The following is a 15,946-nucleotide window of genomic DNA, read 5'->3' on the forward strand; positions in this document are numbered from 1 at the left end:
CTAAGCATCCAAATCTTTTTGGTCTGGCCTGTTATTACAACACCCTTATTTCATTGACTACCCTCAATCCCCTCCCAGTCCTCATCTGAATTTTCTCCACTCCTATTAGATCCTTTTTGAGAGTTCTGGTTTGCAATGCGCAATGATTTTGACCAAGATTTGCATATAATATTCTTTTCTTTCAATACCCTTCCTTGTGACACTCAACAAAATTTCCTTAAACTTCTGGACTACTAAAACACACTGAGCTAGTGTTTCCAGAATATCATCTAAAATCACTAGCGGCCTCTTTTATGGATCATAGCTGAAGGTTAGGATCCATCATCCTGTAAGTATACTGTGAATTATCTTTCCCTAGATTTGTTATCTGGAGTGAAGCGAGAGACCTTGTTACTGGTCCTGGCTCCACTCTAAGCCTCTGTAGGCCTCAAGTTCAATGGGGTTCTAGAACTAGCTCAAACTGGTTCACAGATTTGATTGTTAAATATTAAGAAATTCTACAATACGGTTGTTAAACACAGCCATTAATAAAAATTAAATTCTGTAAACCTACCATTGAATAAAATATATTTTCAAAGGTAACGAACATTAAAAATGCTTTGCAATTGTTTTACTATATCTCAGTTATTTACATCTGTGTTATATAAATGGTGGGAATTCTGTATAATGGTAGGCTACTGCGTGTCTCTTCCCAACACTGCATTCAGTGCCATCATGCTGTTAGCCTGAAACCAGCCATGGTGGTGGTATTTACACCACAGAAATTAGCAAACAAAGCAGGACTTTTCCCTCAGGAAGCCAGTTGCCAACCATTTATACACACCACCACTGCCTGAGTTCCTGATGTTTAAAATGAAGCACTGGATTCCAGATTGTAAGATCCCTACTGAGCCCCAAATGCTATGTCTCTGTGAACCCCACGTTGCTAAGTGGTGGTTTAACTTTTTGGTAGAATCTAGAGAGTAACTACCTGAAACTGAATTTTTTCTGTGCTAAGATGCTCAAGAGATGAAGGAAGAGTCACCTGGTTGAGTGATTCTGAGCACAATAATTTTTGTTACTTAAAACTTTAAAAAGAGAATTATGAAACACCAAAAATGTAGCAAAAACATGAAAGAAAATATAGTAACTATCCTTTTTTTTATAGAGATAAAACCTATTGATTACCACCGGATAAATCCAGGCTTTTCTTTCAATCTCTCCTTCCTAATAATTCTTTTTTTTTTTTTTCATTCTTAAAGAATTTCTTAATTCTAAAAGACTCTTTATTAAAAACTATCATATATATTTCTGGATTCAGATTTCTATGTCACTGCACTTTTAAATAAAAGTATTCACACTTCGAATTATGTTCTGAAATATAGGAAAAATTAAAAGCATTTAAAAACTTTTTTGTTAATTTTTCACATAAAGACTTTTTCTTTATAAGTAAATAAGAGAAAAATCATTTCTCATGACATTTATTCACAACGTGCTTCTTTTCTGACAGCAGACCTAAGAGTTATATTAAACAAGGGCAATAAAAACTCTCAGTATTACTGAGATATAAGCTTTAGTATATAGTATCAGGTAATGAGATGAGGCAAGACCATTTCGTCCACTCCTGTATTTTTATCCTTGGTTACAGCCATATGGGTCAACACAGGGAATTGGAGAAAGCAGAGGTAATTTAATTCTGTATGCACTGCTGAAGGTGTGCACTTAGTACTAAAAAAGATATGTTACACCTAATAATGAGATGAAAAAGCTATAATACCTAAATACAGAACATTTTCACTTCTATGGTCTTATATTTAGGGATAAAGTAAGTCAGGGGCAAAAGAGGTTGAATTGTAGAAACCTGGCCCCTAATGACCTGGGGACCCCAAGCACAAATGTCCCCTCATGGCAGGGGCAAGTGAACAGGTAGCTGAGAGAGAGTCACCCAAAGTACTGAAGACTCTGGGACCTAAAGATCTGGCTTTGGTTCTGGCAGAGTTTGAGAAGGGAAAAAAAAATGAACTGGCATGTCCACACTCAAATCGACCCTGACCCCTGACTCCACTGCCATCCGTGGCCAGGTTCTGAGAACTCAGGCTATATACACTGGAAAAGAGGGTAAGAAAGGGAAGACAGCAAAGGAAAGAAGGGTGGAGTGGCCGACACAATACAGGAAATGAGGAAAGAACGGGAAAAATAGTTAGGGTCCCCGTAGGAACTCTGAGCCCATTTCTGGGATTTGAGAATTGAAGTGAAATAGAACCCGGCTGCTTCCCACCACCACTGCCACCCCCAGCTTCAAGTTGTTTGGGAAGATGACAGTCACTCTACAAAAATGAACTAAATTCTAAAACCTAGAAAAGAGTCTTAGACCTCATGAGGAACGAAACTGAAAAGTAGGTTTGCATTACCAGAGTTCCTGCAGACCCCTGATTTGTAAACGTTTGGTTATTTTTATAACGTGTTGCTGTTGTTTAGGCAAGGGGACTCTTATTTTTTCCCCAAACAAAATCTTACGTGGAAGGCCAACACGCAGAAGACATAAAAACAGTCACTCCTCTGATCAGAAGACAGCCCCTCTGCAACGGCCCCTGCACACCTCAGGGGCACAGGATGAAAATCTAAGCAACAGATGGTGAGTCACAGGCAGCAAGAAGCCAGCCCGCCTGGAGGAGGACAGCCTAGGGAGCATAGAAGCCCAAACAGCACCAGCAGTAACAGGGAGCGGAGGGTAATTGGCCTAAAGCTACTGAAATGTAACCCTGCAAGCCCTTTCACAGAGAAGAAGCGATATGCTTATGTTCGAGCTCATTCTTCTCTTCTTCTCTCATTCAACCCGCCTTCCCCTCCCCACCCCCCAGTGCACACACACCACACACGCACACACACCTGACACAGAGAGTCACGCGCATCTAGCTAGCAGCCGTGCACACTCACTGACCAGGGCAGGTAACTCCTCAATATTTGGTAGTGCTATTTCATAGTGGTCTGGGAATATAACAAGTTTGGCTTCATCTTCATATTCATAATCGTCGCTATTTAAATCGTCATCAGTATCTAGATCTGAGGAGAAAACAAAAACAAAGAACAAGACATGAAGAAAGAACATTCCACACACTAAGGCAGCACTCACTGGGAAAGCAAGAAGTCCACAGGGATGACAAACCAAGGGTGTAACATTTACAAGACTTTCTCCTCGGACACGACCACCCACCTGCCCCAAATCGGGAGCAAAAGGCCTTTCTGCCTTGCCTAAGTTATGAATACTTATTTATAAGTGACAAACGTATAAAGAAGACTGAGTCATATCATACAGCTTTACAGTTAAAATAGACATATGTATGTGCCATCTATTCAACTCTTAAAGATGTTTAAAGGACCAGACTATTCATTATGGTTGGCTGGATACCTGGTTCCTGATTTCACAAGAATGGGTTGGAATGTTTTTCACAACACTGTAATATGGAAGAACGTGCATGGCTTTGAGAGTAGATAAACTTAGGTGCAGTTCTGGCTCCAAACTTAATGTTACTTTGGGCAAGTCACACTCTTTAATTTAGTTCCCTCATTTGTACAATGGAGATAGTAACACCTATCTCCCACACTTTATATGCAGAATCAATAAGGAAGTGTAGAAAGAGACCTGGCACAGAATAGGTAGTCAATAATGGTAGCTATTATTTAAGAATAAAATTTCAATTTCCTTCTTTCTCTCTCTCCCCCTCTCACTCCTCCTCCCCCTCTAAAGGCTATTTGAGATATTGCATAGTAAACCAGAGGGGGTGAAACCAGGTAATATAAATGTCCAGTTGTCCTCAGTCTGTGAAGAATTTTCAGTAAGAAAGATGAGGTCCTCTGGGACATTATCTATCAAGTCATTGCCTCTTTGCTTGGCTAATCTCTGGTAAAGGTTAGGTGAAGGCTCAAGCAAATATCCTGTCATAATATTTACATGGACATTTCAGCCTCATGTTCACATGATGCCAGCATCCCAGATCATGTTTGTATATTTAGATGTTTGGAACTATGGTGACAAAGAGGTACTAAACCATATTCCACTCTCACACACAAACCCACACATAAACAGGTACACAAACATGAGCTCTGCAGATAGGAGAAAGATATTTTACTAGATGAAGCAGCCAGCTGAAAACCAAAGGATCTAGATTCTGTTATTGCCTTGTTGTTTGCCCCCAACCAAAAAACTAGTATCTTTCTGTGTATAGCACTGCTCTTGAATTCTCAAAGGAAGGCAGTTTTAAGTGGAAAATGAGATACGGCTAAAACACGTCTAAACATTTCAATGAAAGACTCTAAATAATAAGAATCGGAAATGCAAAAATATAGAAACAAAACTATTCTTAGATAGCTATAAGTGGTTAGTTTGACAAAAGACAATGTTAAAGGAGATTCTAAGAGTTTAAAAAGCCACTGAAGGCATTTACTTAAAGAAAGATACTTTACGTGTCATAAAAATTTAAATGCCCCAATATCTATAATGAAAAAAACAGAACCTAAATGTACAATGAAAATGGTGTTCAATTCAATAGAATGTTATTTAAATTATATTTATTTGACTATCTAGAAACATGGAAATGTTTATGCTATGTTAATGCTAAAAATACAAAATTCATCTTCATTGTAAAGACAACTTCGTAGAATTTATGCTTATAGATAAGAACTAGAAGGAAATCCGAACAAATGAAAATAGTGAGTGGGTGAACTTTTCTCTATTCTTAAATTTTTCTTTATTATTGTATATAACAATTTTAAGTAAGCAAAGTACAAATTTTTTGTTTTCATGTACAGATTCAGCTTATACAACATATTATCTAGGTGTCTCTTTTCCACAGAAAATATACTCATGTAATACTAATTCAAATCTTACCTAGCGAAAGACAACAATAACGTAAGTCCAAAAAAATCCCACTCTAACACTTACAAGCTATGTAACACCGGCCAAGTTCTTTTAAGTTCACTTTCATAATGTGTACGCTGTGGATAATATTATCTAGCCCCACAAGATTGTTGAGAGGATTAAACAAGATAAAGTTTTAAGGCACCTAGTATCAGACCAGGCAGATGTTAGGGGATCCATAGACAGTAGCTGCCATTACCATCGCCAACATCATCATCATCTTCTCCACACTCCTCACAACACAATCAAAAGGGCCTTCTCATCCCTGTGGCTGCCCCAGCTTCAAGGCAATCCTGAAGTAAGTTTCAGGAAGACCATGATATGACGTGGGGCTCTGCTATGTGATCTGAATGTGGAGAAGATATGAACTTCGAATTGAATGCTTCTTCATTGTAAACTCTAAGAGCAGGAAGCAGGTAGTTATTCACTTTCCATATCTCCGGCCCCTGTACAATATCCAGCACACACCACACACTCAGCAAATGTCTGTGAAAGGAGACTTCAGAATGTTAAAAACCCAATGTGCTAAGGACAACAGCAAAGCAAGAGCATCAAAAGGGTCATTATGGTTTTGGATTTTTTTTTTAATTAGTAACTCGATAGTGTTTTAAAAGAAGCAAGACTGCTGTCGTGCAAAAAAAGCAGAACTTCATTGGGCTTCTTATGATTTACTTTTATTTTTAACTCAATGGAATGGAAAAAGACCTTCATCTTTCCCAAATATCTTAATCCAAATTAGGGAAAGTCAGCAGAGGTAACCTATACTCTGATTTTAAAGGACAAATCTAAGTTTTCTCCAGAACATATATATGGCCCCACAATCCTAAGTATAAATCTATAATTCCAAAATTTCTCTAATTAGAATCTCACCACCCCAAAAACGTCTAGTTGAAGAACCTACAAATAACCATACGCTAGGGACTGCTAGGACTGGGACCCCCCAATTTTCCCATCAGTCACTCTCCATTGTGACTGGATGAGCTCCTTCTTTAAGTTTAAAAAAAAAATGTTTTTTAAATACTTCTTCCCCAACTCTACTTCAATGATCCTCTCAGATTCCTGGGAGATGTGGCTGGACCACACCCAGTTCCAAGCAGCAAACTTTCCTAACCTACGAAGCAGCACAGTGGAGGAATGGAGCGCTAAGGAAAGCCAGGGCTCTGCTGCCCACTTCGGAATTCTCTTGGCCTGATCAAGTTGACCTTAATTTGTGTGCTGGAGGTGAGCAGTATGGCTGTTTCAACGCTGTGAAATCTGACCAACCATTACCTTCAAAAGAAGTTACGGGAGGAACACCCCTTGAGCCCAGACCCTGTTGCACGACCTGCTTCAGAACAAAGGGCAAAATGGAGTTCGCTGGAACCACTGGTCATTATAGGCACAGGTGAGATTTCTGAACAGATACGTTCCTGGAACTTTCCACAACTGTTCTGTTTTCAATCTATTTCCCATCTGGAACGAATGCCAGGGCGAAAGCCAAAAAAGCGGAATTTAAGCGGTCTGAGGCTGAGGTCTCTCTTCAGACACACAAGACCCTAACTCATTCACTCTGATTTATGAACATTGGGAGTAGGGGTACTTAATAAAAATATGACTATTGAACACCATTTTTATGACATATCAAAGATATGATATGTTTTTGAGATCCGTTAGCAGTTATTTATACAACTATACACATTCATAGCTTTATTGTAAAAAATATATGAGATTAGGCCAGAATCACGTCAGAAGTCCTGAAGTATTTCCTTGAAGATCCTGAACTCCTTTCCATCCCCTCTTCTCTCCTCCTATCTCATAAAACAATACATTTCATATCAGCTGATTACCAAATTTCACAATCTGTCATATTGTTTTAAGTTATCTTTCTAAAAGACAACCTAATAGTGTCCTTTTCTAGCTTGAAACATTCACACAGAGCTGCCCACATGGTCTTGGGTCACAGCGCCCTGAAGCATCCCAGCAATTTCTACACAGCAGCCGGAAGCCAAAAAGGATGCCTGGCAGTTCTATCTATTTATTTAGTAGTTAGGTCCCAACAGCTTAAGTATTTATGTTCTGACTACTTAAGAACCATTTTTTAAAAAATAATACATCTAAATTGAAAAAAAAAATACTTTTTATTTCATTCTTAAATAACCACAATTCCTTACTAATAGAATGTGTGCACCTGTTGGGCTCTGCACAACTTCTCTTTGAGTCGGACTGGACATTGCCTCCCTTTTTCCTGTTCCACATTTATTTTTACATGGTTCTTGCCTTTTACCATAGAAACCACCAAAAAAACAGCTTCACAAAGAGAGGAAGTTATCAAAAGTAATACAGGATACTCTAATAGTAAAACTATATGAGCTAATGGTTCATGCAATGTTCTAGCATCACTGTGTTCCCTTGAAGACTTAAAATTCCCCAAGGTGTGCCTGTGAGTTCACTGCAGCACCCTGGGTGCCTTAGAGCACAGTTTGAGAACCAAAGTGTTAATGGCTCGCCATTGTCTACAGAAAAATATCTAAAAGCATGGCATACGTAAAGACTATCCTTGGAAAAACATACAAGATATATAAGGATGTATTTGTCTCAGAGGAGACTGACAAAGGAGCTGAAAGACAGGGAAGGGAGAAAAAGAAACTTACTTTTGCAATTTTAAGCTTTGTCCATGTGTTATATATTCAAAAAATATTTTTAAATTCTAAATGCAAAAAGAAGTATAAAATTTAAATGATTCGAAAGTTACCCATAACTGTCATGTTGATAAAAAAAATGATCAGCAAAAACTAGAGGGAAAGATCCTTAACTGTGATTTCACTAGAATGAACATCAAGGTAAGTGGGAAAAAGAGTGACTTGACTGTTGAGGGCAGATGGTGCTCAGGAGACTTGGGTAAGCCATTCAGAACAAGCTAATGGCCTCAGTTTCCCTTACAAAATCAACATTGAAGGTCATAACTGAATGATTCAATGGTTTCAATGTGACTGCTGAGCCAGTGGAAGAGGAATTATTCACAAGTCATCAAGTGAATGGGCAGGGGGTTTCTATCCAGGAGAAAGCATTAGTCAGCTACATCTGTTCTATGAAAGGAAAGAAGGGACAGCATGACTACATTTCGATAACAATGAAAAAGTACTTTCTAGTTAAAGAAGCAAAAAAGACTGCAAGAGTGTTCTGAGTTCTCTTCCTCTTCATGAAGAAACAATCCCAGTGTCTCTTTTAGGGAAAGAGTCTGTGGCAGAGGCTACTAGCTGCCTCCAGGTATCCATTCTCTCCTTCTTCCTTAATAACAGACTTTATTCAATAAAGCCAGTTAACAGAATTTACTTTCCAGTCTCCTGAGTAGCACATGGTGTGGCCATATGACCAAGTTCTGACCAGAGAAATGTAAACTGAAGTGTTGCTCAAGGATCTGTGAGAAGGCTGACAAGAGGAAACTGACTCCACTGGGAGATTAAATTTCATCCTCCCCCTTAGTCTTCCCTACTTCCCAGATCTAGGGTGTGATAAGCGGAGTTCCAGCAGCCATTCTGGACCATGAAGAAACCATGAAGTTAGAAATCACAAGTCACCAAATGATGACCTGGATGTTGACTTGACTGTTGAGGGCAGGATGGTGCTCAGGAGACTTGGGTAAGCCATTCAGCACAAGCTAATGGCCTAGTTTCCCTTATGAAATGAATACTGAAGGTCATAACTGAATGATTCAATGGTTTCAATGTGACTGTTTGAGCCAATCATTGCAAGCCAGGATAGAGGGCGAAGCAGAAACATGGGAAAACTCTACATCCTGACAGAACATGAGGCCATCCCATCAGCCTGGACTTGCTCTTTCTTTACATCCTCTACAGGAGAGAGAAATAAACATCTATCTTATTTAAGGCCACCAATATTTTAAGTTTTCTGTCATATAAGCCTAATGTTTTCATATAGTCCTCCACCGAAGTTAATTAACAGGCCACATCAACTTGAAATCAGCTGTGATCAGGTTGACAGGAGAAAAGTACCTGCTACTGGGAGATATGAAGCATCAGTTGAGGGGCCTGTAAATCACAATTTGCAAAACCAAATTCTTACTGGGATGAAGTAGCTAATATGAATTCATGAAGGAGCCAATATAAACTCATGAAGCATCTGGGTATAACACAATAGAGAGAAATGGACTGGGACACGCCCTAGAGTGCTAATGAGGCTCAAATTTAATTTTTTCAAAAACTGGTACAGTCTAAATATGACATTTTTGCTGGGCTGTGAGTTTTAGGCACACCCTGTGGTTTTCTGAGATATGTCACGTTCAGTGAACATTGAGAGCAGCCTGTAGAACACATCCTGCTGAAATGAAATGGTGGGTTAGTGCTCTCAGGGAGCAATGGAAGGGGTCCACTCACACTGTGTGAAGCACGGAACCTCAGTGCTTACCTCTGGATTAATTTCTTAAAACAGTTACATGACAACATCGTCTATTACCAAAATAATCACTAGAGAAATCATACCTCAAAGTCTTTTGAGGAAAAGGTTAACAAAGGTTAAAGGAGAAGGTGGAGAATCAAAGCAGGAAGCCAGCTGAGTTCCATGACTGTTTCCAATGGCTTCACTTTTCAAATAATGAATGTGCCTTTTTATTACAACAGTAGCATATGTTTGTTATGGAAAAAGTTAAAAACGGATATGCAAAAAGAAGAAAATAAAAGTCACCTCAATTCCACCACCAGGAAAGAACTACTATTAAAGATTTGAAGCATATTCTATCAGACTCTCAGTCATGTATATGTACATGTATATACATAATAGATATGCATGCAGATATATATATACACATATATGTGTACAAATTTTTACCAAAATAAAATCATAATATGCAAACAATTTTGAAATTCCTTTCAAACAATAATCCCAGGCATTTAAGGATTTAAAGGTGCTTAGTCAAACATTATCCAACTACTTTTTCTCCTGGGAAAACCACATCAGAAGTTTCGTATGAAATATGATCATGATAACATGATACAGAAACCAGTACTCATTTGCATAAGCAAAACTAGCTCTTCTGAATGAGGGAAACAGAAAATCACTGCTACTCAAACACCACAGTATAAACACTGCAGGCAAGATCCACTGATGGATAATAAAAGTAGCAGACAAAACTTTGAGGAGAAATAAGGTATTAGCATAGTATCGCTTCCAAGACATTTATTAACCATACTGTAACTTTACAGTGGAGAAACCCAGCAGACACTCCCTAACAAGTGATCAAGGTTAACATCACTAGTATGAAGACACAGCATAATAATGCCCCCTGACATCATACACTGAGGAGGGCCCACCACTCTGTGGTATTCTTGCCGAAAATGCAAAACCTCAGACTTATTATGAGGAAACATCACACCAACCCAAATTGAGGTACATTCTATAAAATAACTGACCGGTACTCTTTAAAAGTGTCACAATTGTTAAAGACAAAAAAAAAAAAGAGTGAGGAACTATCATAGATTGGACAGGATTAAGGAATCAAAACAACTAAATGCAACATGGGATTCTAGAGCAAAAAAAGACATTAGTAAAAAAAAATGGTGAAATCTGAATAAAGCCTGTAGTTTGGCTGATACTAAAATAATAAAAATGGAAAAACTATCTCTTCTTTAAAGGTAGTGAAAAAAGAGACAGAAGCAGAATTGCAATTACTCTCCAGTCACTGCAAGTATAATTGCTTCAAAACACTAACCCGACTAAGAGTGCTAAAAACATCTTTCACAACTAGGTAAACACAAAATAGAGGCAGAATATCTCAAGTTAAATTGGTTGCGATCGTCCTTACATCATAGAGCAATAAACAAACCTATTACTCCAAAACACACCCATGCACACTCACACATGAGTGTACACACACACAGAATCTGGCACACTACTGATAAGTATGTACATTACCTAAAAAAATCTTGGAATTCCTTCTTTTTGGTAAAGCTCCACCAGATGCCCCTTTTACCTTCTGAAAAGAAAACAAGAAATTGTTAAAAATGCAGCATATGGAACAGGCAATTGGGGGGTGGGGGAAGAGTACATCTCAGAGGTTCTCAGTTTTTATAAAAGTCCAGAGGAAATATTCAACTTGGATTAGTGACTGAAGGATAAACAGGAACTTGCCCCAGGTCAATGGAGGTAAGTGAAGGACAGACAATGCTATTGTTCCACCTGATTATTTTCACCGTTATAAAGAAAGCACTTCTGGAAAGGAAAGTGGAAGCAGGCATCAAAGTGAAGTAGATGCTTCAACTTCAAATCGGCACTTTCTCCCAAGAGGCTGGAGTCCACACCCAATGCTGGAGCTAGCTAGCTACTCTGGAAAGACGGTGGCAGCTCCAGGAGGGGAGGGAGGCTCTTTTTCCCCTACTACCTACTGGGTCCCTGGTGGTTGGCCCTGGGCATGCCCACAATTGTTGAAAGAGTCAATAAAAATTGATACATAGTCACTGATATTCTGGTCAATCTACACAAAAAATTTTACTCTCAAACAGGATTATAAAAATGTTTGTTTCCGATGGCCAAAACAACATTTCCACATTGTACGTTCTTTCAGCTGATAGAAGAGAGCACGTTTCCAGCACACTACAGGGTGAGACTCAAACCCTAGCAACTTTTCACATGGTCACATGTTATGGCAGCACCAGGTCTTGCTGTTTCTTTGGTTTGTCTTATTAGTCCCAAGTCTCCTTTCCCACATTTTATCATTCGGCATTGAAGGCTGACTCATCTATGTGCTTCTCACATTACATTTTTATAGTTTCTACTATAAGTTTACAGTTCACATCTTAGGAATGTGAAAATTATTGAATACTTTAGCTCAAGAACCTGTCTCTCCAAATACTAATGTCAAATTCATGTCACCTCTCCTAGAATCCTTCTCCTTCATGGTCTCAGTGCCTCTGTTCCTCTCTCCTCCACTTATTTGCCTCAAAAAGGGATAAAATAAACCTGTACCAAAGGCAATTTTAACAATCCTGGCAGTCACTTGAAATCTCTCTACAGAAGTATATGGCATCCTTTTAACTGTTCTAACCTCATTGTCCTCTCCATTCCTGCTCAATGGTGGAGGGAAAAAGGAGATGAGCTACATGAAGACCTGCTAGAACATGAGGCTCAGTGATGTGAGATTTATACCTTAGACTTGAATTAGATCTACTTCCTCTCAGGAAAAAAAAAAAAATAGGTCTTCCTTCTAAGGACCATTACCTCTGTACCTGCGTTGGTCACCACTAGAAATCAACAGCATTCACAGAACCAGATCTCCTCAGTTAGCAAACATGATTCTACCCATGTGTCAGGCTCTGTGCTGGCACTCAGGCTGCAAAGTGAATGAAGACATGCTCTCTCCCTTGAGGAGTCCACCAACATAGTTGGGGAACTTATATGCAAACAAATAGCACAACAGAGTCCAGTAATGGTCCAATCCTATCATAAGGAGGAAATGAGAGTTCTTCTGGGGTGGAGGGTGTGGCCAAGGCCAGTCACATAAGAAGAGCAGCAAACCTAGCATATAGTAGCTGCTCAGCAAATATTTGTCGGAAGGATGATGGATGGATGGATATGCTGATTGTAGGAAATGCAACAAGTCAAAAAGGAGTGGAGATAGAAGCAGGACATCCCAGACAAAGAAAACAAGTATGAAGGCACGAAATCACGATGTGTTCCAGAAAGAAGTGGTTTGCTATGTCTGGAGCACAAAACTGGTGGATTTAAGAGTGAGGGTTCAAAAGGCGACATGGGCCAGATCATGAAGGGCCTTGTAACCACATACAAAAGAGTTTGGACTTCATCCTGAAATAAAGGGAGAGACATCAGAGCTTTAAGCTTCAGTGTGCCACAGATGAACAGATCTGTGCATTTTGAAAGATCACTCTGGGTACAGCAGGCAGACTGGGTGGGACTGAATGCAGCAAATTTGAAGGAAGTAAACCAAGCGGGGAAAAAGGAGATAGGCTAGTCCTTTTGTGGGATGAGTACTCAGATAATAACGGCAGGGATGGAGAGGACAGGATGGATTTCAGAGCTATTTTGAGAGCCCCAGACAACAACACTTTGTCACCAGCCAGTTACGGAATAAAAGCAAAATCCAAAGGATGTCTAGGTCTCCAGAATTCAAGACAAAGGACAACTCTGAGAAAAAGGACAGACAGCTCAGTCAGTCTGGACGCACTCAGCATGGAGTACCTATGAGATGTTCGACTGGAAAAAGGTCAGAGGCGAAGGGGCAGACCTTCAGCTCCGGAGAGAGACTGATTTGGATTTCACCAGTTCAGAGATGGTTAAACAAAGATCCGGATGACACTGAAAGGGAAGATCAGCTTTCAGAGAAAGAAGACAAGAAGGTCAGATGCCATCCTTGGAAATGCCAATATTCAAGGGCTAAATGTAGAAAGTGATGCTGGTGAAAGTGAGAAAGGGTGGTCTGAAAGGCAGGAGGAAAACGAGGAAAGAATAGTGCCCAAGAAGGCAGGGGAGGAGTGGTTCCTTTCAAAAGGAAAACAAGTTCAAACACTCAAAAAGTCAAGAAAAATCAGGGCTAAAACAGATCCACCAAGTGTGCAACCAAGAGGTCACTGACCACCTCGGCAGCTGTAGTGGATTAGCAGGAAAATCACTTGGACTACAATGCTAAACTTAAAGGGAGGTTTAGAAGAGATAAGGAAAGTAGAAGAGTTCTTAAAGAAGCTTTAATTGAAGGGTGGGGTGACAAAAAAGGGACACAAATTAGAGAGACAGCTTTTGTGGTGCATTCTCTTTTAAGGTGAGACAAATAAGCCAGAAGAGGGAGAGGCTGGAGATGCTAGAAGGGGTGGAGTAAATGAGGGAGCAGGTTTCCCAGGACCATGAGGACAAAGAGAACAGAGCTTGCTGCTGAGAGGGAGGAACTGGATGCAGGTGAGTTCCCAGGAAGCAAGAAAGGAGTTCAGGAAGTTGCTGTCCGGGGGTCTCTATTTTCTCTGAGAACATTTTCTGAGAACCATGAGGGAGGTCCTGGTAAAGGCTCGAGGAAAGCATCCAAAATCTGGAGTGAGAGAGGGTATACACTAGGTGTGCTAAGCAGTGGACGGGGGAAGGCCAAGAATGTGACACGGTCCCAAACCCCAGGGCAGCGGGGGATTCCTAGCAGTGTGTGCATGAAAGCAGAGGATGTTACTAACAAGACAACAGGCTGGAATTCTGGAGGGTGGCTAAGGAGGCAAGACAAGGAGATAAAGTCAGTTGAAGGTATTGGTGAAGAGAATGTTTAAAGTCATTGACTCTGAGAAGCAGGCTGAACAAACAGGGGAAATGGCTGCCTGGACACGTCACAGGTCTGGAGGTCTCAAGGAGGCAGAACAACAGATCAAAATCAGAATAAATGACTGAAAGAGCTAAAGTGAGAAAGGGTTGTAGTCAAAGAGTAAAATATTTATCTCAAAATTTCAGAGGTAGAGCTCACTGTACAAGTTGGCCAGCATTTTACAATTCTGCCACTAGCTTTGTGACCACAGCGAGTTATTTCAAGTCTCTGGGCCTCAATTTCATTTTTCTCCCACCTAACACTACTAACGCATACGTGGGACAAAGCAGACTTCATAAGAATTGCTGTATCCCACCTAACAGCAGTAAATGTAAATCATATAATATTAGGCCAAATTAGATTATTTTAAAGCTAATCATTGGGTTTAAGGCTTATCTGATCTCCTGGACTTTCTTCCTCTTCTTTCTCCTACTCTCTCCACTGTCCAAAATTTAGACAGAGAACATATTAGGTGGGCTAGGGTGAGAGATTAGATGAACTTCAAATCAGCATTGACGATTTAGAAGACCCCAGACAGACTACAAACTATTCGGACTAAAGTGAAAGTTGAACAGTGTTGCTAAATACAAAATCGACATTTGAAAATTAATAACATCCCCAAACATCATCAATAACTAATTAAAATGCTTAAAAAAATAAAAGATAGATGGAGATCTGAATAAATAGAAAGGTATGCCACGTTAAATTCAATAAATATATATGACGCACTTACTATGTGCTGGGCATTGTTAAGTGCTGAGGACACAGAAGTGAACAAAACAGACAGAAGTCCCTGCTTATACAATGATATAGATTATAAATTAATCTACAAATTCATCATGACCATGATCATAATTCAACAGGATTTTTTAAACTAGATAAACTGATTCCAAAATCTATAGAGAAAAATAAGTTTCTAAATTCAGGAAAGTTCTGGGAAAAACGTTAACGTGGAAACAGTGCTTGCTCTACCAGATATCAAGTTTCGTCACACCAATGCAGAAAAATAAGATCAACAGAAAAGAACTAAACCCCCAACGGACCCAAGTATGAAGAACAAGTTAAAACATAAAAAAGATGGCATTCTAAATCACTAGGAAAAACTGCACAACTCTAGTAATAGCAGGACAATTGGTTATCAATATGGGAAATAAAAAGTAGATTCCCTCACTTCACACAAATACAAAATAAATTATAGATGGATTAAAGATCTAAAATGTTAACATACACACACATGCACTTCTAAAAAAAATTAAAGTATTAGAAGAAATATCATTATGACCTTGAGTCGGGAAACTATTTCTTAGACAAGATACAAAAAGCGCAATTCATTTTCAAAAGTTTAGTAAATCTAACTAGATCAAAATTCAGAACTTCTGTTCTATAAAATAATTAACAAAAGTAGTAAAAAGTTTTTGTATCCACAATGTAAAAAGAACTAAAACTTTTAAGAAAAAGATAAAACCCATAGAGAGATAGGCCAAAAATATAAATAGGCAACTCAGAGAAGAGAAAACCAGAATGGCCAATAAACATAAAGATTTTCAACCCTCACGGAAGGAAATGCCAAATATTTAGATGCCACTTCACAACCGTTATATTGGCAAAAATCAAAAGTCTGACCAAACGCTGGCAAGGCTGTGGGAAAACAGGAGTTCATAGTCACTGCAGATAGCAGTATAAATTGGTGCAACTACTCTAAAGAAGAATTTGGCAATATCTAATAAAAATTAAGATAAGCATACCCACAGCCGGCATTAGCACTT

At 39.2% G+C, this 15,946-nt stretch overlaps 1 protein-coding gene across 1 annotated transcript in view; it reads right to left on the reverse strand.

The window, feature by feature from the left end:
• USP13 (ubiquitin specific peptidase 13) overlaps positions 1-15,946 on the reverse strand; it is a 99,262-nt gene that overhangs the window by 59,457 nt on the left and 23,859 nt on the right. Inside the window, exons 3-4 of the mRNA XM_011383028.2 lie at positions 10,805-10,865; positions 2,921-3,042 (exon numbers count right to left, since the gene is read on the reverse strand). Coding sequence (XP_011381330.1) covers positions 2,921-3,042; positions 10,805-10,865 — 183 coding nt within the window. The remainder of the gene's footprint in view (positions 1-2,920; positions 3,043-10,804; positions 10,866-15,946) is intronic.

This window comes from Pteropus vampyrus, unplaced genomic scaffold (assembly GCF_000151845.1).
Source record: "Pteropus vampyrus isolate Shadow unplaced genomic scaffold, Pvam_2.0 Scaffold14, whole genome shotgun sequence".
Taxonomy (NCBI): Eukaryota; Metazoa; Chordata; class Mammalia; order Chiroptera; family Pteropodidae; genus Pteropus; species Pteropus vampyrus.